We start from the raw sequence: 25,067 nt of genomic DNA, 5'->3' as shown, positions 1-25,067 counted from the left end.
AGACACAGTGGCTTCTCACACCTTTTTGCAAGAGCTTTCAAGAGTGCTCAAGAGACCTCACTAAAGGATCATTGCTTATCAAGGCAACAGATGAAAGAGCAGGCTGGAGCCACTGCTGTCTGAAAGGAGAATTTGCTGTTGTAAGAGAGTCATGTGGTTTTGTAAGCAGAGAGAGTCAAACAAGCTTTCTCTCAGTCTCAGTGTGAGTGTGTGTGTGTGTGTGTGTGTGAGAGAGAGAGAGAGAGAGAGAGAGAGAGAGAGAGAGAGAGAGAGAGAGAGAGAGAGAGAGAGAGAGAGAGAGAGAAACAGTGTCTGCCAGCAGAAGTTGCTGGAACTGAAACAGGACAAGCTGGCAAGCTTTTACAAGACAGCCTGGTCAAAGCCCTTGTAGTTCATGCAAGAGGAGAGGACTGGCTGTCTAATGTTTCACTTGGAAAAAGAGAAACAAAACGGAACTCTGTGGTGACCTGAAAGAAAGAGGTTATCATCTGGAGAACCCTGAAAGGGGCAAGTTTCGTCAGCAAGACACTGAGGTGTCCTGGAACGAATCTCTCTCTGAAAACCAACAAGAATATTCCTGAGAAGTAACCATTTACCTTTTGAGCACTAAAGCCTGGTGAACTTTATAAATGTTAAAAATCGCCTGCAACCAGTGAACTTGGAGGGATGAGAAGTGAGATTGGACTGTGAACCAAAGAACTTTTCTGAACTTGCACACACATTACATACATGTGTACTTAGAATTAGAAGGGGGTTAAGTTAATAGTGATAAGTTAAAGTTTGATTCTCTTTTCACATTTAAAGATAATTAAAAGCAACTTTTGTTTAAGTAACCATTTGTCTTGGACAATATCTATTGCTGCTGGATTTATGGGTCCTCTGGGCTCATAACACAATCCTCAACTCTTTTTTTTCGTGGTAATTTAATTCATACGATTGTTGTTGCTGAATCTTTGTGACTCTAGCAACTTTGGTGCCGCTGTATGTCGTACATGGGTATAACAATTAAATCTCATATTGTAGCATTTCATTTAATATCAATTCGAAACAGACGATAAATTCCATTACAGAGGAACAAAATTTAAAAAAAAACACTAATGCAGTAATCTCTCCAGCTCACCACACTTAAAAGTTCTCTGTCAAAATGATGACTTGGGTTAAGTTGCACTTTATCTGGCAGTAATTTTAGCCCGGAGTTGCCACCATTCAAGTTCTGCAGCATTTATTTAACAGGGATATTAAATTCAGCACCATTATATATAAGAACAGGCAGCCACAAAATTTAGATTTGCTGAATCTGTTGTCTCAGCACTACAGGTGGCAAAATACTGTCACTTCATGAGTGTACATACAGAGATTTGTAGCAATAAGGAAGAAAGATTGTCGCTTGCACAAATTCCACAGTCAGATGCAATGAAAGCTTTCCAGCATAGACAACAATTTCAATATAATTAACATGCAAGAATCCAACAAAAAAATAAATAAAATAGATATAAGAAAGAGAGAATAGACAGGTAAGTAGGCAGCCTGGTGTGGATCTTTTGAGCTCTGAGCCCCTTGCTGCTGTAGTCACCTTCTGTGCGGCTTCCCTCCAAGGCTTGGGGCACGTTCTCCCTCCTCTAGTGCTAAGCACCAGTCCACCAATCCAATGGAGCTGCAACCCTCTTTGGCGCCACCCTGGTGGCCAAGGATCTCCATGTGTATGCAGGTCTGCCCCTCCATTGGACCATTTAAAGCCTGAACAGGACCATTGGCTTAACAACCGGACAGTGGGACCCTGCAGACTCTACTCCCAGCACTCCCACTTCCTCAGCAGTTACAGTACTGCCATTACAGCCAGCTCCAGCAACACCGCCATTTTTTATTACCGTCTGATTTGAATTGAATTATAATCACTAAAACCATTATAAATAATGACAAAATTTGCATTAGTCAGATGTTGCACATAAACAGTGGGAACAGTCAAATTAAAGGAAGTAATTCTTTTCATTTGAATCACGTATTTCATCACTAATGAGATAAATTACCAAGTCAAAATTCTATACCCGGCTGTTTACAGTAACAGCAGTGGTTGCTTCAAAGCCAATTTTCAAATGGGTCTCCATATGGTGTTCAATTACTTGGTTGTGAATTAAAATCTGTTTTTCATGGGAGTGCACCTTGCATTGTTATGGATGAGCAGAATTTTTAATTCACAAACACAGATTACACGGGGTAGATCCCATTATTTATATTGGTAAAGCAAGAAGGTGAAAGGATTAAAGAACAAATAGTGCATATTGGAAACACAAAATAAATGAAAGATGATTGACTTTTAATTTGCCATAGTTAAGACCATTCCTTTTATTGAAGCATCATCCTGGAAGGTGGGGGAGTAACTATTTATACTTCAAGGTAACCCTCTGCTGTTCCCGAAGTGGTCTCCAACGTCAAAGCAGTGGGCAGTTTATTTTGACGAGCCTCCTGTCTCCTGGTGGTTGGAAGAAAGTCAAAAACTGCAGATGCTGGAAACCCAAACTAAAAACAGAAACCACCAGAAATATGCAGCAGGTCAGGATGATCCCACCCCTTCTCCCCTACTGGAAACGAACTAGTTTTTCTCTCTTTCCAACTTCAGACAAAGGGTCCAGGACCAGAAATATTAACTGTTTCTCTGTCCGCACTTGGTGAATGTTTCATTTCAGATTTCCTCTTGGTTAATGCGCATGACTTATGTAATTCAGTTCATAGAATATAGAACATTTACAGCACAGTGCAGGCCCTTCAACCCATGATGTTGTGCTGCTCTATGTAAACCTACTCCATAACAATCTAATTCAGTGGTTCTCAAACTTTTATTTTCCACTGAAGTAATCCCTATGACATCAGTGCTCTGTGATTAGTAAGGGATTGCTTAAAGATGGTTGAGAACTACTGCTCTAGACCCAATTGTTACTGAGATATTTTGCTTGAGAAAAATTGTCATTGGCCCATTTCCTTTGGGGTTGGGAAACAGTGCACATAATGAGTCAATTGGGGACGAATGAAACAGTGGTTTTCAAACTTTTTCTTTCCATCCACATACCACTTTAAGCAATCACAGAGCACCTATGGCACAGGGAATGGTATGTGAGTGGAAAGACAAAGGTTGAGAACCACTGCATCTATGTGTCAAAGAGTCTTTTGAATGTCACCATAGTACCAGCCTCCACCGCCCCAGGCAATGTATTCCAGGCACCAACCACTCTCTGAGTCATCAACTTCCCTCGGACATCTCCCTTAAATTTTCCTCCACTCACCTTAAACCAGTGGTTCTCGACCGTTTTTCCCCCCCATAGGTGCTCTAGGGTTAGTAAGGGATTACTTAAGGTGGTATGTGTATGGCAAAACAAACCCACTGCCTTAAACAGATGTCCTCTGGCATTTGCTATTGTCACCCCAGAAAAATAAAGGGTGCTGGCTGCTCACCTGATCTAAGCTCCTCACCATCCTATATATCTCTATTAAGTCACTTCTTGTCCCATTGCCACTCCAACGAGAAAGACCTTAGCTCTGTCAATCTTGCTTTATGAAGAGTAAAGCCTGCATGTATATAACCTGATTAGTGGCATCAGTCGCAGGTTTGGAACAGCATCAGAGTCTTCCCTGACTGGCAGGGGAAAAGTTTTATCTGTGCGACTCACTTTAAACTTCTGGCAGGCAGGGTTAGGATTGAAAACACCAAGTGTCTCTTGACATAAAAAGTGATCAAAGTCCTGATCTGCATTGGAGATATTAAAACTCACTTAGATGTAGAGATGGAAGAAATGACATTCATAAAAGACAAATTGAAATGGATCAAAAGTGACTCCCATCATCCAAATCTTGTGAGGAGAAACCTTAGTTACATGGAATAATGAAAGTTTGTCATAACAGAGGCTGAGAGAAAATATATCTTAGGGCGAAATAAATATAATGAAAGAGATCCAGTTATTATGCAATAACTTGGGGCTACACGTCAATGGAGCAAGACTCCCAGAAAGTGCAGATGTGGTCATTTGTTTTGCTGTGTGGTTCAGATCTTTTACACGAGGCTTTGTTCATGTTATTAAATTCTCACTGATCAAAGGGAGGGAATAGATAAATGGAAAAATCAAAGTTTCATCTTAAAATATTCCAAGAAATTTTAAAGATTTGCTACTTTTCTGAGATTAATTACTAACCAATTAACTAAGTTAACTGGTGAGAGCAAAATTGGTATTTTACTGGTTTAGATGACGTTTGCAGTTTTAATTTGGTCAATATTATTTTATTTTTCTTCTTTACGCTCTAAACTCTTCTGATCACAATTGTTAAAAGTGATCACCAATCGATTGTACCACTGACCAGGCAATATGATTATTCGATAGAATAAGGTCCTCAGATGGAGTCATAGAGATGCACTGTGTGGATTTGGAACCAAATTTGGAACCCTTCGGCCAAACCTGCCAACACCGTCCAAAATGTCCCACCCAATGTTTTAATTTTACAGCCATAAATTCCAATTTATAGAATCTGCTTGTAAAACCCTTCCACCATCTGCAATCCATGGCTTCATGTTACCCTTGCCCAAGGGTGACCTCTAGGCTATCGGATGGAAGGAGGTCCTTACACCTCCTCTTGCTGAGCAATAGCATAGCACTAATGCCAATATACTTTATATAACAAAGATAAAGACACATAACCAATGTTTGGGGCTTGAGCCTTTCATAAAGGAATGAGCAAAATGTAGACAGGCACCTGAATGAAATGGTGGGGGGGTGGGGGGTGAGGGACAGGGGGAGGAGCACATTCCCACAGGCAAGAGGATAAGGGAGGGAGGACACACCAGAAAACAGGGGGAGGGGGAATGGTTCTGTGAATGGAAAGGGAAGGGTACAGAGAGCTGCAGGAAAGAAGACAGAGGGATGGGGAAGAGAAGAAGATCAGGGAGCAGACTAGCAGAAAATGAAGTCGGTTAATGCCATGATGTTAATTTCACAAAAACATCTCAACTCAACTCCATTTTTTCTTCCCGATCCAGTTCCTCCCCATCTACATCCACAATACCTCGCATGTCCTCCATCCAATTCCCTGAACTTGACCCTCATTTTCACTAAAAAAAGGAATTAACATCAACTTCTCTGACTTTTTGCTAGTCTACTCCCCATTCTCTCTGTCTCGCCCATCCCTCTGTCTTCCTTCCTCCAGCTCTCCACCAACTTCCCTCCTTCATAGAGCCATCCCCCTTCACATTGCTTGCTGGTGTGCCCTCCCTCCCTTATCCACCTCCCCCTGTCCCTCACCCCACCATTTTCTTCAAGAGCCTGCCTACATTTTGCTCATTCCTTGATGAAGGGCTCAAGCCCAAAATGTTGATTATATATCTTTATCTTTGCTCTATGAAGTGCACTGTTTGACCTGCTGAGCTTCTCCAGTATTATTTCAATCACGGTGTCTGCAGAATTTACTCTTCAACTGGAGATTCAAGGTTAATTGAGAATAGTACTGCTTACTCCGAGATCCACAGACCCCTGGTACTCTATGGACATTATAGGTGGCTCTTAGCAATGCAGCAATGGCTCCTAATGCTGTTTGATTAGTCATGGACATTTTCCCAGTATCAGGAAATGCACCAGGAGGTAGGAATTTAAGATGAGAGGGATTAGACTTAAAAGGGACATGAGGGGTACCTTCTTCACAAAGATGGTGGTTGGTATATGGAACAAGCTGCCAGAAGAGCTGGCAGAAGTGGGGACAATTTTGATGTTCCTTAGATATTTAGGAAGTACATGATAGGAAAGCTTTATAGGGCCAAATGCAGGCAAATGAGGCTCGTTTGATTGGCATGGACAAGTTGGGCCAAAAGGCCTTCTTCCAAGGCATAAAAAAGCTCAATCTTCTGTGTGGAGTTCCGGTCGCCCAACTAAACTACAGGATTGAAAGAGTGCAGAGAAGATTTACTAGAATGTTTCCAGGTCTTCAAGGGTTGGGTTAAAGGGAAAGATTAAACAGGTTGGACCGTAGAAGAATGAGGGGAGGTTTGATAGAGGTTTACAAAATTATGAGGGGTGTAGACAGAGTAAATGCGAGTAGGCTCTTTCCACTTAGATTAGGAGAGAGGGCATGGCTTTGGAGTGAAAGGGGAAAGATTTAGGAGGAACATTAGGGGGAACTTCTTCACTTAGAGAGTGGTGGGTGTGTGGAATGAGCTGTCATTTGATGTAAATGTGGGCTCACTCTTAAGTTTTAAGAATAAATTAGATAGATACATGAATGGGAGAGGTCTAGAGAGTTATGGAATGGGTGCAGATCAATGAGGTTTCAGCACAGACTAGAAAGGCTGAATGGCCTATTTTCTGTGCTGTATGGTTCTATGGTTCTATGACTAATATTGCTAATATGAATAAATGAATAAAACATGGTTGTAAATTTGACAACAAAAATAATGAAAAATCTCAAAATATTTTACCACCAGAGCAAAACAATACCCTCTTGTGGGCCTGAGAAGGGGCCCAAGCTCATCAGCATCCTCCCCAAACACCCCCCCCCCACTTTCCCCCCCACTCCACAATTTGTCACCAAAGGGTTTGTTTTCAAGACCATTGAAGGTAAGACTTAGTTATTTTGTTGCAACTTGCTCAATGTCAAGGTCTTGATTAAAAGGGATAAAGAGGGGGTGGAAATTAAGGTGCTACATGGGGAAATGAGTTGGGCCAAAGAGGAGTTGATGGCAGAGAGGTCTACAGGGGAAACAATGCATAGGGGCCTGATGGAATTACTCTACTTGGAGCTGACATAGACTCATTGGGCTGAATGGCACTTTCTATGTGTTTAGAATAATTAAATTGAATTAGTTTTTTTTTCACATGTACAGAGACACAGAGAAAATGTCTATTTTGTGGCATATCCAAGCAAGTCAACTTCTATTTAAGTACAGAAGGTCATATCATAGTAACATTCAGGATATAAAATTCAAACTTCAAGGTTATTGTCAGAGTACATGTACAACCTCACATACAACCCTGAGATTCATTTTCCTGTGAACAAGGCAGAATTACCACTTATTAGAAATGCAATTGAATCTTTTCTCAAGGAAAGATACATACAGCAAAGAGAGAAATGTAAACAAGAAGACAGTGCAAGCAAACTGTGCAATACAGAAAATAAATATTCAATAATAAATAATGTGCACAGTAGGAGTGCTTATATAATTCTGTTGTTTAGGAGTCTGATGGTGGAGGGGAAGTAACTGTTCCTGAACCTGGTGGTGCAAGTCTTGTGGAACCTATCTATACCCCTTTTCTCATGGCAGGAGCAAGGAAAGAGCATGTCCTGGATGACAAAGGCAAAGTGCAGGCTATAGAGAACAAAACGGTGCAAGGCCATCCTCATTGACCAATGAGTGGTCCATTTAAGAGCCCGATATCCACAGAATTAAATTTTCCTTGGTAAATCAAAAAAGCAAATGATGATTAGCGAGTAGCAGATGGGTGAAAATTTCCAGTCAGGGTGCTTCTTTGTCCAGAGAACTACTGTCATAGATGTAATTCTGACATTCTCATCAAAAATAATGGAGCACACAATGTGTTATTTTGTTGTGGGACTCTAGAGCAGAACCTTCAGGGTTCCAAGGATACATGGGAGAGTGTGGGACAAGGGGCAGTATGTGCGGCCCACACTTTCATCCTCTGGCGTGGGTGAAGCAGGTCGAGTGCTCACACGGGTGCGAATTCGTGTGATGTAATTTTTCAGCTCCTTTCAGTTTTTCATTTTCATTTCCTTCATCTGTTTTCCCCTCAATCTCATACCACCGTTGGCCTTCTTGAGCTAATATTGTTCTCCAACAAGCCCATATCTCCCTTGTGCTCTGTGTCTATTGGGCTTTGTTTTGTACATCCACTCATTTTCCACTTTCTATCAGCTGCGGCCCAAGTAATTTTGTAACAGTGCCGCCAATGTGCACTGTGATCTCTGACAATTTTGCCCCATTCTCTTCTCTGTCCTCTTTCACTTTCTTTTTTTTTAACCTTGGCATCAATTTTTTTTAATTATTACTTCAATTCTTTTTAAAATCATTTGTCCTTTGATTTTGATTATACTGCATCCTGGTTTCCATTGTTTTGGTTTGAAGCTGATCTCTTGTTTAACACTATGTAACAAACGGTGGTCCCCTTGAGGAATTTCTCGATGTTCAGTCAGGAAGCCTTGTTTCTGGTGCAGAAACCCTGAGCGTGGAATTGCTAAAGGCTGGTCTTGCGTTTTACACGTCGTTGAGTGGGCAGTGGGAGCATCATGGAGTGGCTGATGTCTACGCCTATATAATGCCTGTGAAAATAATACTGCAGCCCCCCTCCCTCATTCATCAATAACTCCAAATTACTATTCTCACTCTTGGGTGGAAAAGCTCTCTGAGCCTTGTCCTTCCTGATCCAGACTGGCCATTCATCAAATCTCCAGCTTCCCCCTGAACCATTCCTTCACCTCGTAATCATGTAAAGTTGCCCTCCTGCCCTTTAAAGCAACACAAATATGAAGGTTTTGACACATACTCCACTACATTGTACAACATTGCATTCCTTCTCAAGCACAATGTTACAGGGCACGTTCTCTGTCCAAGAAGATAACCTTACGTCACATGATGCTCTTCACAAAGCTGAAGGTGGTCTAAAGCACTTCTCAGCTGACAAAGTTTGTAACATGGCTGGCAACTTAGGCAAAGTAGTGTTACGATCCCAGAGGACCCCAAAACCCAGCAGCAATAGATATTCACCATGACAAATGGTTACTTAAACAAAGGTTGCTTTTAATTATCTTTAAACATTAAAACAGAATCAAACTTTAACTTATCACTATTAACTTACTTAACCTAACTTAACCCCCTTCTAAGCGCACGTGTATGTAATATGTGTGTAAGTTCAGAAAAGTTATTTGGTTCACAGTCCAATCTCACTTCTCATTCCTCCAAGTTCACTGGTTGCAGGCAGTTCTTATACTGTGCACAGAATTTAACAGTTATAAAGTTCACCAGGCTTTGGTGCTCAAAAGGTAAATCGTTACTGCTTAGGAAGGTTCTTGTCGATTTTCAGAGAGAGATTTGTTGTTACTTTTTTATCAGCCACTTCATTGTCATGCTGATGAAACTTGCCCCTTCAGGGTTCTCCAGATGATAACCTCTTTCTTTCAGGTCACTATGGAGTTCCTTTTTGTTTCTCCGATTCCAAGTAAAACATTAGGCAGCCAGTCCTCTCCTCTTACATGAACCACAAGGGCTTTGACCAGGCCATCTTCCAAATGGGGCTTTTCACAAGCTTACCAGCTTGTTCTGTTCCAATCTCAGCTGCTGTTGCTGGCTGTAACACTGTAGAAGTGATCTGTGTCTCTCTCTCTCTCTCACACACACACACACACACACACACACACACACACACACACACACACAAACACACAAAGCCTGTTTGACTCTCTCTGCTTGGAAAACCACATGACCCTCTTAGAACAGCAAGTACCCTTCCAGACAGAAGGTGGCTCCGACAAGCTCTTTCATCTATTGCCTTTTGTAAACAACAATCCATTAGTGATGTCTCTTGGGCACTCTCCAAAGCTCTTGCAAAATCTGTAGAGCTGATATGTCTAGCATTAGCAGAGCTCTAATATTTTAAATAAGATCTGTTTTAAAGTGTTTGTATGTAAACTACTCTAATAAATAATTTCCCAATTTATCTCCCAAAAACATATCTACATACACTGTAACAGTAGGCTCAAATGAACGTGCCCTGATATTGATGAATAATGTGTCCATGCTATTATTCAGGGGAACTTCACCCAGACACAGGGAGATTTGCACTGTTTCTCTTTGAATGCCTTCTGAAAGACATGGAGGGGGAATTTATCACTCGTCATTCTGGTCCACAGTCTGTAAAGGAGAGGGGCACCCATTTTCTGGGTGCTTATGGAATGTATCTTGAACTGACACCCAGCAACTTTAACTGTCCTCTCCTTTTGCACCTAATCAAGCTCATGTTGTGAACAACGCCTTTTACTTCTGCATCCAAAGCTTTTAGACACGACAATTTGGCGGAACGAAGCCTCAGCTCATCCACCTTTAGGGTGGTTATTCTCAACTGTACTGAGGTACAGTAAAAAAATCTTTGTTTTGCATGCTATCCAGGCAATTCACTTCACTCTGCAGGTAGTATAATAACAACAAATCCGCAGACAATGATGGGCTGATCTTATGAATTGAGTAGCCCAAGGCTATGCTCACTGGAGTTTAGAAAGATAAGAGGGGCAAAGTCATTGAAAAGCATACAAAATTATGAGGCCCCCGATGCCTCCACCACCAACCCAGGCCCTGACCTACCCACAGGCAGGAGCACCAACCCACCCACAGGCTGGAGCCCCCGACACCTCTGTTGACACAAGTACTTTCCCCAGTCCTGACCACCCCAATTCCACCATCCATGCTGAGTTCTTCATCAGGTCCCACACCTATCACAGCCACTGCAAGTCTGACACCTTGGATTCCTCCACTGATGGATCCCCCAGGCTCATCCCCACCACTACCACTGCTCAACCTTCTCTAATTCCCTCACACCCATCTACTCCTTTTGATCTCCCTCTTCCCCCCATCCACCTAGCCCTCAGACCTCATGTTCCCAAACTCCCCTCCCCTCAATTCTCCACCTACCCCCTCTACCTCAATGAGGCCAGACAACAGCTCTCAGGCACCTCCACTTACAAATGCCTTGAACATGACCACACCAAAGAAATCAAGCCACTGTCACACACCATTTCTGACCTCATCGCTTTTGGTCATCTCCCTTCCCCAGCCTCTCACCTCATTTCTTCCAAACCCAGCACTTCCTGGTTCTACCTCCTACCCAAACCCAATTATCCCATGGACCCATTCTTTCCTCATGCTCCTCTGAACTGATATGTCAGCTCTATTTTGTTCCCCCTATCCAGTCCCTCCCATCTACATCTGCAATACTTCACATACCCTCCATTACTTCAATAACTTCCTGTTCCCTGAATTCGACCGCCTCATTTTCACTATGAGCGTCCAATCTCTTTTCTTTTTAAAATATTTTTATTGAGTTTAAAATATAAACTTGTGCACAAAATTCAAAGAGATATAGAACCAGTCATCTCATGTATATATGTAAAGAAAATCTGAAAGAATACAGTGTAAGCTAGTCGCCTTTACAAACAAAACAATTAACATATTCTTAACGTACAGAATTAAACCCATTTACCAAATTATGTGGGTACATCTAAAGCATAGATCTGATAATATAGGATACAATTTCTTTAATTTTGAGAAGTATAGTTGATGCAAAAATTTATATTGAACCAGTCTATACCTAATATTAATAATTTTTATCATATTTTCTTTACATAATTACATCCAGTTATTTTCATCTATTCATCTATTTAAATCCACATCCCATCTTAATCTTAATCTTGTTTTATGAATTCATAAATTAGGAGCATCTTTATGAAGTAATTTATACCTCACCGTTGCATTCTACTTGGAAGTGTCCCGGAGTAAAATCTTTTTTGGGTAGAAGTTTTTTGGAGAAAATATTAGGGGTTAAACTCCGACAGGACCCGATGTTATTTTTGATGAGTATTATTAAAGTGGTTCGACCTAAATTAAAGTTAACTATGTATCAAATTGAATTCTTATGACGAGCTTTAGCTGTTTCTAGGAATTGCATAGCTATGCAGATTTAAGGATGGAGAGATGAGATGCTGAATTGTGTACGTGTTCCACTTGAGAGAATAACTTAAAATTTACGTAATAAGTATCAATTTTTTTTAAATATGGAGCCCGTACTTACAACACTTTGGTTCGAAAATTTGAAGGAACCCTTGGGGGACAGTGTGTTCCGAATTCCGGATTTTTCCGGATTTCAGAACAAAAGCCAGTGCCCCAGATTTAAGCCCACCCGAATTGTGCTGCTGTATCCACCCCCTCTCAGTCACGCTGGTGTCTCTTAACCCCCTGCCCACCCGAGCAGCACTGCCGTCTCTCTCCCCCGCCCACCCGAGTCACGCTGCCATTTCTCTCTCCTCCCCCTCCACCCACACGAGTCTCCCTGCCATCTCACTCCACCCCGCCCAATGTAGTCGCACTGCTCTCTCTCTCCCTGTCTCTCTCTCTCTCTCTCTCTCTCTTGCTCTCTCTCTCTCTCTCTCTCTCTCTCTCTTGCTCTCTCTCTCTCTCTCTCTCTCTCTCTCTCTCTCTCTCTCTCTCTCTCTCTCTCTCTCTCTCTCTCACACACTCTCTCTCTCCACCCCCCCCCCCCTCCACTGTACCAGCACTAGGAAAAAAGTGCCAGTTTTTGGAGCTTTCCGGATTTTTAATGTCCGGATAAAGGATTGTATACCTGCGTATGGATGTGGTTTTAAATTTCTTAAATAAAGTATTTTTTTAAATTATTTGGGTAAAAAAATAGATAAAAAGAGAAAAGAAAACCTATAAAACCAAAACAAATCTACCCCCTCCCTCTAATCAAGGTTACCGTTAATTATACACAAGGAAGTTTGGAATCAGCTTGCGACCTCCAGGCGTTGGATGGTGAACCTGGAGTCTTCAGAGTTCTTAATTCTTCCAGTCTTAATAGTATTCCAAGAATGTGCTCCACGTCTTTACAAAATGAAATTTTCTGTCTTTAATATTGTATCTAATTTTCTCCAAGCTTAAGTAAGACATTGCATCATGTAACCAATGTGCATGGATAGATGAATAATCATCCTTCCATTTCAGTAAAATTGCTCATCTGTCAATACAACTTCAACAACAGACCTAATGCATCCTCCTCCACCACTACCCTCCTCCGGCTGGCAAAACTTGTTCTCGCCCTCGATAACTCCACCTTTGACTCGTCCCGCTTTCCCCTAGTCAAAGGGTAGCCATGGATACTCTCATGGTTCCAAGCAATGCCTGTCTTTTCGTTGGCTATGTGAAGCAGTCCATGCTATACAAGCAAGTCTCCTCAACTCTTCCTCCACTACATTGTGGACTTCTTTGGTACTTCCTCATGCACCCATGATGAGCTCATCAATTTTATCCACTTCCTGCTAACTTTCACTCCAACCTCAAATTCACCTTGCCAATCTCCGTCAACACTCTCCCGTTTCTTGATCTTTCTGTCTCCATCTCGGGGGATAAACCCTCACTAACATTTTCTACCAACCCATAAAGACTCACAATTACCTCAACTACACCTCTTCACCCCCTATCCCCTTTATGGATTTATACTTTTATTCTCAATTCCTTCACCTCGATCACATCTGCTCCTTGGATGAGGTCTTCCATTCCAGATATCTGAGATGTTCTCCTTCTTTAAGAATTGTGGTTTCCCCTCTACTGCCATCAACTCACCCCATTACCCTCATCTTCTCCATTTCCCACATGTCTGCCCTGGTCCCCTCCATCCTGAGACATAGCAAGGATAGGATACCCCTTGTCCTCACCTACCCCTCCACCAGCCTCCATGTCCAACATGCTGTTCTCTGCAATTGCCGCCACCTACAATGTGATACTACTACCAGATCTGCCCTCCACCTTCCCCACGGACCACTTCTTCCAGGAATCCCTCATCCATTTATCTCTTTCCGCTAATCGCTATCTCAGTACCAATACGTGTGACCTCATGAAATGCTCCACTCGCACCCACACCTCCTCCCTCACCACTATTTCGGGCCCTAAACAGCTCTTTCATGTGAAGTCACACTTCACCCGTGAATCTGCAGGTGTCATCTACTGCATCAGAGAGACTGGGCACAGACTGGGAGATTATTTTGTTGAGCACCTTCACTCTGCCCATTGCATTAATGGGGTCCTCTCAGTGGGCAAACATTCCAATTCTGCACTCCATTTCCTCGCCAACATAACTTTCCATGGCCTCCTGCTCTGTCAAACTGAGGCCACCTGCAAACTGGAGGAAACACACCTGATATTCTGTCTAAGTGCTCTCCAACCAAGGGCCATTAACATCTTTTCCAGTTTCCGTTAGGCTTCTCCACCCCCCCTCTCTTTTTCTCTCTCTCTCTCTCTCTCTCCCCTATCCCTCCATCCTTCAGCTCCCCATCCCCTTCCCTCTCCACTCAAAGAGCTGTTCCCTCCCCTCATCACTTCTCTGTTTTTCTGGCTTCCCCCCCTCCACCCCATTTCCACTCGCCTGTTGCTCTGTGCTCCTCTCCCTGCTCCTTCTTCCCACCTCCACCACCTTTTTATTCAGGCACCTACCTGCTTTTTGTTCATTCTTTGATGAAGGGATCAGGCCCAAAACGTTGGTTACTGATTCCTATGGATGGTGCACAACCTGCTGAGGTTCTCCAGCACCGTTGTGTACTACACTACAATCACAGCTTCTGCAGACTTAGAAAATCACAGCACAGAAACAGGCCCTTCAGCCCTTCTAGTCTGGGCCAAACTATTTTTCCGCCAATTCCACTGACCTGCGCCTAATCTATAGCCCTCCATACCCCTCCCATCAATGTGCCTGTCCAAATTTTTCTTAAATGTTAAAATTGAGCCCACATTCACCACTTCATCATGTTCCATGCTCCCACAGAGAGTGAAAAAGTACCACCTAATGTTCCCTCTAAACTTTTCACCTTTCTCCCTGAACCAATATCCTCTGGTTTGTATCTCACCTACTCTTGGTGGAAAAAGCCTACCAACATTTATTCTGTTTTCACCCCTCATAATTTTAAATACGTCTATCAAATCTCCCCTTGTTCATCTATGCTCCAAGGAATAAAGTCCCAACGTGTTTAACTTTTCCCTGAAACTAAAATCCAGGCACCACCCTAGTAAATCTTCGCTGCACTCTTTCAATCGTATTGATATCTTTCCTGCAGTTAGCTGAACAAATCCCGGACACAATACTCTAAATTTAGCATCACAATGTCTAATACAAATTTATATCCCAACTCCTATACTCATTACTTTTATTTATGAAGACCAATGTGCCAAAAGCTCTCTATACAATTCAACCTACCTGTGATGCCAGTTTCAGGGAACTATGTATCTGTATTCCCAGATCCCTTTGTTCTACCGCACTCCTCAATGCCCGACCAATTACCATGCATGTCCTTTCTTGGTTTGTTCTTCCAAAATGCAGCACCTCACACTTGTCTTCTAACACAGAATTACTGAATCGGATTCTGCTCAACCAGAGTTCCTGCAGCAGATTGTTCTATGCTATGGATTCCATTATCTGTGGTTTCTCGTGTATCCTCTTGCTGAACTGGAAGTTGTCCTTCGTTACTTTGTTTTATGGTATCTAATCGCTTGTTCTGGTAGGTAATATGCTTCCAACATTGAATTGTAACATGCTGGACAGCCTGGCAGAGAATCCAGGACCGGCTGCACCTGAGCAGGAGATGATTTTTTTGTTTCACCAAATTTAATAAAGCAGGGAGGCTATTTCCACTGGCAATTGAGGCCAGTTTCAAGATCAGGGGGAATAGATTTGGGATGGAGATGAGGAGGTAATTGCTTCTCCCAGAGAGTAATGAATATGTGGAGTTCTCTGCCCAATGAGGCTGCCTCATTAAATGCATTTACGACACTGTATTATGGGAGAGTTATGGAAATCAGCCATAATCTTACTGAATGGCAGAGAAGATTCGATGAGTCCAATGACCTCCTCCTGCTCCTATATTTTTACGTCCTTATCTTGAGTAAATAAAAACCATGTTAGCATAGCAGTTAACGCAACACTACCAGAGAGACAGTGATGCAGATTCGATTCCAGCGCTGTCTGAAAGGAGTTTGTATGTTCTCCTCGTCTTTTGCATGGGTTTTCTACCAGTTCTCCGGTTTCCTCCTGCCTGCAAAATTGCATGCGGCTTGTAGGTTAATTGGTGTATTTGGGGCACATGGGCCAGAAGGGCCTGCCACCATGCTCTGTAGTTTAAATTTAAACAGCGTAGAGAGTAATGTTACAAACAGTCAAATAGCACAGGCTATAGAGAAGAAAAAAAACCATAGTGAAGGGATGAGAGGAGATGAGGCTTCATTCAGATATCCTAGCTGTGTCCTAAATTCCACGGTGATGTTTCCAATGATGAACTTCATTACATGTGCTGCCCTCAAGGTTGGCTTATCCAAGTCCATTCTTGCATGTGCAAGAGTAGGGGCCCTAGATCTCTTGGCCTTATGTACCATGAACAAAACAACAATCGAATTGCTGCAGACATCTCGAACCATTTGCTTTGCTTTCCCACCCACAGAGGAAGAGGGCCCCTGAGGAGCACGTCCGACGTCATCAACGCGGCCAAAACCATCTCTGATTGCGGCAATAGGATGGACGTATTAGTGCGTCGGATCGCAAAACAGGTAGGCGTCACTTCCAGTTAAACCCACGCTGATATGACCTCACCCTCGACCTATGCCCCGCTGCTGTAAATTGTTTTCTTTTTTATTTACTGACTGAATGTAGATGTAGGTATTAAAACTAGCATATTGCACCCCCCTCTGGCAGCTTGGTGAGAAGGTCAGAGAGCTGCTTCTTCAACTGCTTCAATTCATACATCCGACACTACTCTGACACTTGGATTGAATTGCAGGATGCAGATCCAGCAACATTGAAGAAGTGCCAAGGGGTCCCTCTATGTCTGAGTCACAACCTTATAGGAAATGAAGTGTGAAGTGATGGCAATATCATTGCACGTGACAAAACAAGGAAGGCATTTTTACCCAAGAGTTATGTCACGACATAAAAATGTTGGAAATACTCAGCAGATTAAACAGCAGCTGTGAAGAGGTAACATTTTGGATTGACAACTTTTGTCACAACAGGTGTGAAACATCCTGTTCAATTTGTGGGCCCTTTCAACGGAGGAAGTTTTATTTCTGATTTCCAGCATCTAGCACTTTTTACTGTTTGATGGCTGAGAAATATATAATTCTGTAGAATGATCCACATTTGTCCACCATTCCCATGATTCATCTCTTCAAATTCCTTCATGATCCTTTCCCACACATATTTATTCAACTTGAGTTCTCCACATTCTTCAATTGTTTTCTTGTGTGGTGTGCTCTCCCATTTTCTACTCTCCTTCCCTGTCAACCTTCCCAAACCTTCTGAGTGCCCACAGTTCTCTATGACCTCATCTTGAATGAGCATAACCCTCTGTGACCTTGTCCTGCAAGATAACTGACCTCTGTAACTTCATTATACGTTCAGTGATCAATGTGACCTCATCCTGAGTGACCATTGACATCTATGACTATATCCTGAGAGACCACGACTCTGTGACCTCATTCTGAGTTATCTCAGCTCTTTGGATCTTCACAATTCTGACCTCATTCTAAATGACAACTCTTTGTGATCTCATTTTGAGCGACCAGTACTCTATGACCTCATCCTGATTGACCATGGACTCCATGAGCCCATCCTGAATGTCCATGGATTTCTGTGACCTAATCTGAATGATTGTGGATTCTGTGACCTCAACCTGAATGACCATGGACATCTATGATCTAATCCTGAATGACCGTGGATTCTGTGGCCTCAACCTGAATGACTATGGACTCTGTGACCTACTCCTGAATGTGCACAGCCTTCTGTGACCTCATCCTATATGACCATGGACTCTGTGACTTCATCCTGAATGATCGTGGATTCTGTGACCTCAACCTGAATGACCATGGACTTCTGTGAACTCATCCTGATTGCAGTATCTAGAATACAAAGAAAGATTGAGTAGACTGGGTCTTTATTCATTTGAGTGTAGAAGGCTGAGGTGGGATTTAAAATTATGAGTGAGATAGATAGAATAAATGTGAATAGGCTCTTCCCCTTGAGGGTAGGTGAGATTGGAATGATGGGTCATAAGTTAAGAGTTAGGGAGCAAAGGTTAGAAATAACATGAGAGGAAGCTTCTTCACTGAGAGAGTGGTGGCTGAGTGAAATTACCTTCCAGAAGAGCTGGTGGCAGCAGTGTCAATTTTGTCATTTAAGAGAAGGTTGGATAAGTGCATAGATGTGAGGGGATTGGAGGGTTATGGTGAGGGAGCCAGTAGGTGGGACTAGAGGAGATCACTTAAATCGGTGTGGACTCGAGAGGTTGAGATGGCCTGTTTCCATATTGTAATTGTTATATGATTATATACGTTTAAATGGTCCACGGCCTTCTGTGACCTAATCTTGAATGTCCACTGCCTTCTGTGACCTAATCTTGAATGTCCACTGCCTTCTGTGACCTAATCTTGAATGTCCACGGCCTTCTGTGACCTAATCCTGAATGCCAATGGACTTCTGTGACCTCATCTGGAATGACCATGGCCGTCTGTGACCTCAACATGTGAGGCCATGACACTTCGTGCCGTCAAGCTGTGTGAACTCTCCGACCTCATCCAGAATTTCACAGCCATCTGACCTCACTGAAATGCCCTGGGATCTGTCACTGATTTTGTGAGATTTCTCACTGAATAACATCAACCTTCTTCTGGAGAAAGAACTTGGAGCCACAGCCATACAGGAACAGGAAGATCTCAAACTGTGTGTGGGGGGGATTTTTAAAAAAACCAAGTGGCCGAGCAGATTGAGAGTTTTTTAAAGACTCTCCATCCCAGGTAACAAACATGTTCTATTTTTACAGATGTCCATCCATCGATTTTGTCCATAAATATTTAAAAAAAGCACTCAACATATTAACCATGTCTCCACAGATTGGTAATGAATGGCGGAAATAGCAGACAAGACCAACAAGAAAAGGTCATTCTCAGGGCGTAGCAGGAGAGGAAAGTAGTTCTGCAATTCATGGGAATGAATAAATGAACTAGTTTCTTTTAAATGTAATTTTAGAGGAACTCATTTTTATATAGGGATGTCTATAGGTTGAGTGTTCGAAACTGACGGATGGACTGTGGTGGAAAACAGTGTACATGACAATGCGCTGAACCTTGTTAAAGGACTGGAGTATTGTGTCTAGCCCTGGGCTCAGCTCTTTAGAAAAGAAATAAATGCTTAAGGAGGCTCCAAGTAATATTTACGAAAATAATTCCAGGAATGAGGGAAAAGAAAAAACACACAATGCTGGAGAAACTCAGCAGGTTAAACAGTGTCTTAACACTTAAGAAAAATTTGAACTGGTATATGGATGATAGAGGTATGAAGGGCTATGGACTGGGTGCAAGTCAATGGGGCTAGCCAAATAAAAATGGTTTGGCACAGACTGGAAGGGCTGAAAGGCCTGTTTACTCTGCAGTGATGTGATATGCTATCAATAACTCGAAAGGCTAGAGTTACAGAATGACAGGCTTTTATTCACAATAAACTTGAAGTGTATCGTGACCCAGGCTCTGGCGGAGGAGTTACAGCGTTGAACCCTTTATACAGGGTCAAGAGGGTGGAGTCACAGGTACAGTCACAGCAAGGGGCGGAGCCAGATTAATGAATATACAACAGTTCTATGGTTGTTCTGCCTCCTCAAGACTCAAGAGTGTGAAAATATGCACTTAACAATGTGTTCCCAACTATTGGGCTCCTGAATGAACCTCACAATAATGCTCTCATGCTGTCTTTTGCGCTGGCAATTAATCCATTTTTTCATTGTAGCTCTGTAAACTGTGCTCTTTTACACTATATGGCTGAGATAACCTGTCAGACTCCTCACAGAAGAACCCTTTCTACTGTACTTGGAATAATGCCCCAGATAAACAATAGGATAAGCATGCAGAGAGAGGGCAAGGGGGTGGGACCAGCTGGCTTGTATGGAACAGACTTGGCCTTAATGAGGTGAACAGCTTGCCTTTTGACACTGGAAGCTCTCCATGATCCTGCAAGATGATCCCGTGTGACCACAGCTCCCTGTGACCACACCTCACTATGGCCTTGCTCTGAGTAACCGTGCCTTTCTGTGGCCTCGTCCCTCTGTGACTGCAACACTTTGTGACAGTCTACCACTCCCTTTCCCACATGTAATGGCAAACTTTGACGTGAGTCATCGTGAATGATAGAGCACCTATGCTCTGTCTGCAGTGGTCATCCCAAACTCCCAATTGTTTTCCATTTCAAACCCCCCACCTTCCCATTCCCATACTGATTTGTCTGTCCTGGGCCTTCTACATTGCCAACATGAGGCCCAGCATAAACTAGAGAACAACAGTTAATTTTCTACCTGTGCCATGATAGTATGAAGACTGAGTTTTTATATTACAGAGGATATGTTGTACTGGGAAGGGTTGTGACAGCACTGCCCCCTACCTAGTTGGAGGACACACCTGCTGCCAATCAAGGTTGGGTTCCACCCCACCCATTAGTGCACATCTTGCTGTTGGCCATATGTAAATTACCTGGACTCCACTCTCCAGCCTGCCTGTACTTGGCCTTGGGCCATTGGCTGTTGTAATTAGATTAACCCTCCTGGCACTGAGCTATTGGCCCCCAGTAAATGATGTGGGCTTGTCCCTCCACCAATATAAAGGTGCCATGTGCTCCTTGCTTTCCCTCTTTGCCAGCTTGGGACCACCCTGTTTCACTCCAGGGCTAGAAATGTGGAAGGTGCTGGAGAAACTGTTGGGAAGATGTGCATTGTTAAAAGGGTTGGGAGCATTTAATTAGTGTCCCTTGTAGCATGGAGCCGTGCCTGCACTGAGTAGAGGGCAGGTGGGGCGTCGTAGTGGTTTTTCCCTGATCATTGCATGTTCCAGTTCATTGTGTGTGTTGTGTGTGTGTGCTCTGCATCAGTTGCCTTTTGTAAATAAAATCCTTCCCTACATCAAAACTGCATTCAGAGTCCTTGCCTTTGAGACTTACCAAACCTGTTTCCTCACTCACAACATATGTCATCATTCTTCTGTGCCACTTCCAATCTTTCCCTCTCTCTCCTACCCACCCCATTATTGCCTCCTGTCCCAACCCACACCCCCAACCCCACCCATTTTAATGTCCCCCCTCCTTCTGATTCAAACCTCCACCACCCACATTTTATCCTTGGAATCCCCATTCCACCTTTTCAGTTCCATCTGGTCCGATTTGTCTTTCCCATTATTGCTTTCTCCACACCAGATTCCACCATCAGTAGGCTTTGACCTCCACTGATCACCTTCTACAACTGTCTTCTACCCCACCTATTATGAGCTGATTTCCTCCACACGTCTCGCTCTCTCTCGCGCCTGCTGGTCATCTGCCTCCTAAATCTGTCCGGCATCCTTCACCCTTCCCTTGTTCCCCAATCTCCTGCTGGACCCTGTCCAACCCCTCCCACGCTGTCCTCATTGTAGCTGCCCTCTGCACAGAACCAAAATTTTAACCATTTGTTTTCTCTTACCGAGGTTGCTCAACCCATTGAGTTCCTCCAGTAGTTGTTTGTCGCTCTAGCTTTCAGCATCTGCAGTATCTCCTGTATCATAAGTGATTATAACTTTCTGTGACCTCCCCCAGTGACCCGCTCTCACCTCAACATTCTTGGCCTCTGGATGAATGCATGTGACTGCATGTGACCAGCCATCTGTGATCTCTGCTCTCCACAAGTTCACACTTTTTCCCTTTGTGACTTTTCGTCATTCCGTGATGTTAATATTGACATCAGTGGATGATAATCCATTGTGCTCATTCTGCCACGCCTGCAGGAAAAAGAATCTCAGGGCTGTATTGATGTCATGTATGATTTATTGACTGCCAATAAATCTGAAATTTGGAAGATCCTGATCTAATCTGGAAAATTACAATGGTGACAATAAAACTATTTGAATTTACCTAAAACAACAATGACCTTTTTTTTCCCTTTATTTGACCCTGTGCTCCAGTTTTAAATTTGCAATCAAACAATTCACGAGATTAGAGTGCTCATTCCAGATTTTATTCATGGACATTTGTGTGCATTTTTATTTGACCATGTAGAAATTACAGCACTTATACATTGTCCCCTCATTTCAGGGCACCATAGTGTTTGGGACATAACAATGGTATGTATATTAAAGTAGTCACACTTAGTACTTTGTTACATCTCCCTTGCACCCAATGACTGCTTGAAGTCTGTGATTCATTTATCACAGCCGTTAAAAGACAGGAATTAACGACTTCCCTGTGTGAACACGATGAACGCAGGATGGGAGGGGGGGGGTTCATTTTCATCCTGTGTATTACTCACCAAGGTAGGTAGCATCAGAGCCGATGCGCTTCAACCTGTTTTTTTTTTATTCATTATGATCACCCCAACCTGGCATTATACATGCCATTAACATCAACTTCTCCAGTTTCTGCTAACCTTCTCTCCATTCTCCCTCCCCTCCCTTCCCCTGGTCTTCTTTCCCTCAGCTCTCTATCCCCTTCCCTCTATTCATCCAGCCATCTTTGCGATGAGAATTCTTCTGCCTTCAGCAGTGGAGGTTTTCCTCAGCCTACCAGTCCCTTTGAGATTACTGAGATTACTGATTACTTCTTAATGAAGCTCCAAACAATTGATTTTGGTAATCCTAAAGTTTGGGTGATTTCTTTTGCTGTTTTATTCGTGCTTTGCAGCAGCATATAATGGTTTATTTGACTTATCTGGGCACAGCTCTGGTCCTAATGTTGAAAAGTGGCAACTACAGACTCTAAAGGTGATCAAAAGCTTAGAAGCAAACCTAGTTCTCTTATACCTGCACCAATGAAGCAATTACACATACCTGTGAAGACAAAAGTCCCAAGTATTATGCTGCCCTGAACTGCGGGGCCTATGTATAAAAAGTGCTGTAATTTCTACATGGTCAAACCAAAATGTATACAAATAGCCTTGAATAAAATCTAGAATGTGGACTTTAATCACATGGGAATTGTTTTGATCTCAAATTTTCAAATAAAGAAAAAAAGTGTCTTTGTCCCAAACATTAAGGAGGGCCCTGTAAATACACATCCCAAGGTGGTTCACTGGAGAGATTATTTTGAAAGAATAATCAATACCAAAATGATGTCATCTTGCATAGGGAGACAATGGAGAGCTACTCGTTATAGTAAATAAAATAGCTTTGTAAATAAAAGACAATCCCCAAAGAATCAATGTCATTACATGGAAAATCTGTAAATTGAACATTTGTTAATCACAGAGTAATTGTGACTGAGTCTTTGGAATTTACACCAAGCCATATAATCTTGATTTTAATTAAGTTGTAACATTTTGTCTCAAATTAGTTTCCATACAAGTTCACCCATTCGAACTTGATTTTCAGTGTAAATACTGCCTTCAAACTCAGTTTCTCCCAAAAATAGAGGCTATTTGGAATGACTGCAGAATTAATTTTATCTCCAAACTTTCCTGTCCCTGCTGTTAGTTTTCCACTTGGTACCAGGGATCCATTTACCTCTCAAGTAAAGCCCTTCTGTTTATGTGTTTGAAGCAATGTAGTATTTTTTTAAATCTGGATACTATTACTTTTTCAGTATTTACCCTAGTTCTTCCCACTAAAAGCTTGCCTATCCTTCACCAATTGATATTATCCCTGCAGTTCCCCCCTACAGCTGCTCCTGTACATGCTTGTTCCCTCTATATACAGTAGAATACCTGGTATCCGTCACCTATGGTGATTGGAAGATGCCAGATAAGTGTATTGTCCGATTGCTTCAGATTTACTTTTGCAATGCCTAACTAATACACCTGCATTAAGAATAAACAGTTTAAAAAGCAAAAGGCAGAAATACTATATGGTATTTACACTGAACAAACTTTACTTGCATGAATATATAAACGTTAAAACATTTTACTTTATTTCCACAGAGCCACCCAAAAGATAAACATAGATAATTAACTCCCGACCCCCAAGTTTATAGATAAAGCCTCTGTCCAAGGCAACCCTTACTAAGAAGGGTAAGGAAATGCTTTAAGAGAGTCACCCCATTGATAAGCGGCACCAACCAGCTCTTCATCTTGGGCGACACCATTGATGATTCACACAACTTCATTCAAACAGCTGCTATGAGGAAAGCCCACTGGCTGAATATTTGCTCTAATCTCACCAAAGGTTTTTATGTTACTTCAGAGAACATTTACAATTTGAAACATGTATTTTTACCTGTTATTTTATTCTGATTTATTTTAATTTTTAACATTTATTTTCCTTGAATTTTTGCCAGCTTCTTAAAGCTGCTGGTTGCTTGATTTCTAGATACCAGGGGACATACTCTAATCCCTGTTGCACTGTGTTAGTTTGAAACTAATTTCTCATAAAACCAATTAATTAGGATTTGAGACACCATTTGGCGATGTTGCAGAGGGAAATTAAAATTGCCAGTCAATAAACAATTACAATTTTTTTTAATCTTGCTATTTTCCATAAATAACCATTGCGATGTGCAGTAAATCTTCCCAGAGAAACCAGCTATCCGTTAATAAGGTTGACCAAAATAGTATTGTATTTTTTAGAAACCAGAAACCAGAAAAATACAGACAAAAATTCAGATTTCAGCTTTATTGTCAGAGAACGTAGATGACATCACACACAACCCTGAGATTCTTTATCGTTCATGTGCAGAATTACCACTTATATGTAGTGCAAAAAAAAATCTATATATGATGCGCACATGTAAACAAGTAAAGAAATGTAAAAAAAACCTGTGCAATACAGAGAGAAAAAAAAAATCAATGAAGTGCAAAAGTAAGAGTTCTTACGAGAGTCCCTGATTGGGTTTGTTGGTGAGGAGTCTGATGGTGGAGGGGGAGCAGCTGTTCCTGAACTTGGTGGTGTGAGTCTTGTGGTACCTGTACTTCTTTACTGATCACAGCAGTGAGAACAGCCTGTGTGATGGATGGTGTGGATCCTTGATGATTGATGCTGCTCTCTGATGACAGCTTTCCTTGTAGCTGTTCATGATGGTGAGGAGGGCTTTGCCTATGATGTCCTGGGCAGTGTCCACCATCTTTTGCAGGGCTTTATGCTCAGGAGTATTGACATTCCCGTACCAGACTGTGATGCACACTTTCCACCACACCTCGTAGGAATTTACTAGGCTTTCTGATGTCATACCAAAACCTCTGAAAACTCCTGAGGAAGTGGAGGCACTGACGTGCTTTCTTCATGATGCCATTGGAGTGTTGGATCCAGGAAAGATTCTCCAAGATAGTGACTCCCAAGAACTTAAATTTGC

At 42.3% G+C, this 25,067-nt stretch overlaps 1 protein-coding gene and 1 long non-coding RNA gene across 17 annotated transcripts in view; both read left to right on the top strand.

Moving 5' to 3' along the window:
* LOC138744504 (catenin alpha-3-like) overlaps positions 1 to 25,067 on the top strand; it is a 1,801,283-nt gene that overhangs the window by 1,699,843 nt on the left and 76,373 nt on the right. For 15 of the 16 annotated variants that reach the window (XM_069900796.1, XM_069900799.1, XM_069900809.1 and 12 more), the window contains one exon: positions 16,231 to 16,336. In XM_069900796.1, coding sequence (XP_069756897.1) covers positions 16,231 to 16,336 — 106 coding nt within the window. Of the gene's footprint in view, positions 1 to 16,230; positions 16,337 to 16,481; positions 16,563 to 25,067 lie in introns of those variants that run through there. The other variant, XM_069900800.1, reaches the window with a different exon arrangement.
* On the top strand, positions 17,070 to 18,803 carry LOC138744507 (uncharacterized). The gene is made up of 2 exons (XR_011345582.1): positions 17,070 to 18,577; positions 18,674 to 18,803. It is a non-coding gene; the product is annotated as an uncharacterized lncRNA (long non-coding RNA).

The sequence above is a fragment of the Narcine bancroftii genome, chromosome 10 (genome assembly GCF_036971445.1).
Source record: "Narcine bancroftii isolate sNarBan1 chromosome 10, sNarBan1.hap1, whole genome shotgun sequence".
NCBI classification, from domain to species: Eukaryota; Metazoa; Chordata; class Chondrichthyes; order Torpediniformes; family Narcinidae; genus Narcine; species Narcine bancroftii.
This window is presented reverse-complemented; position numbering and strand designations above follow the sequence as displayed.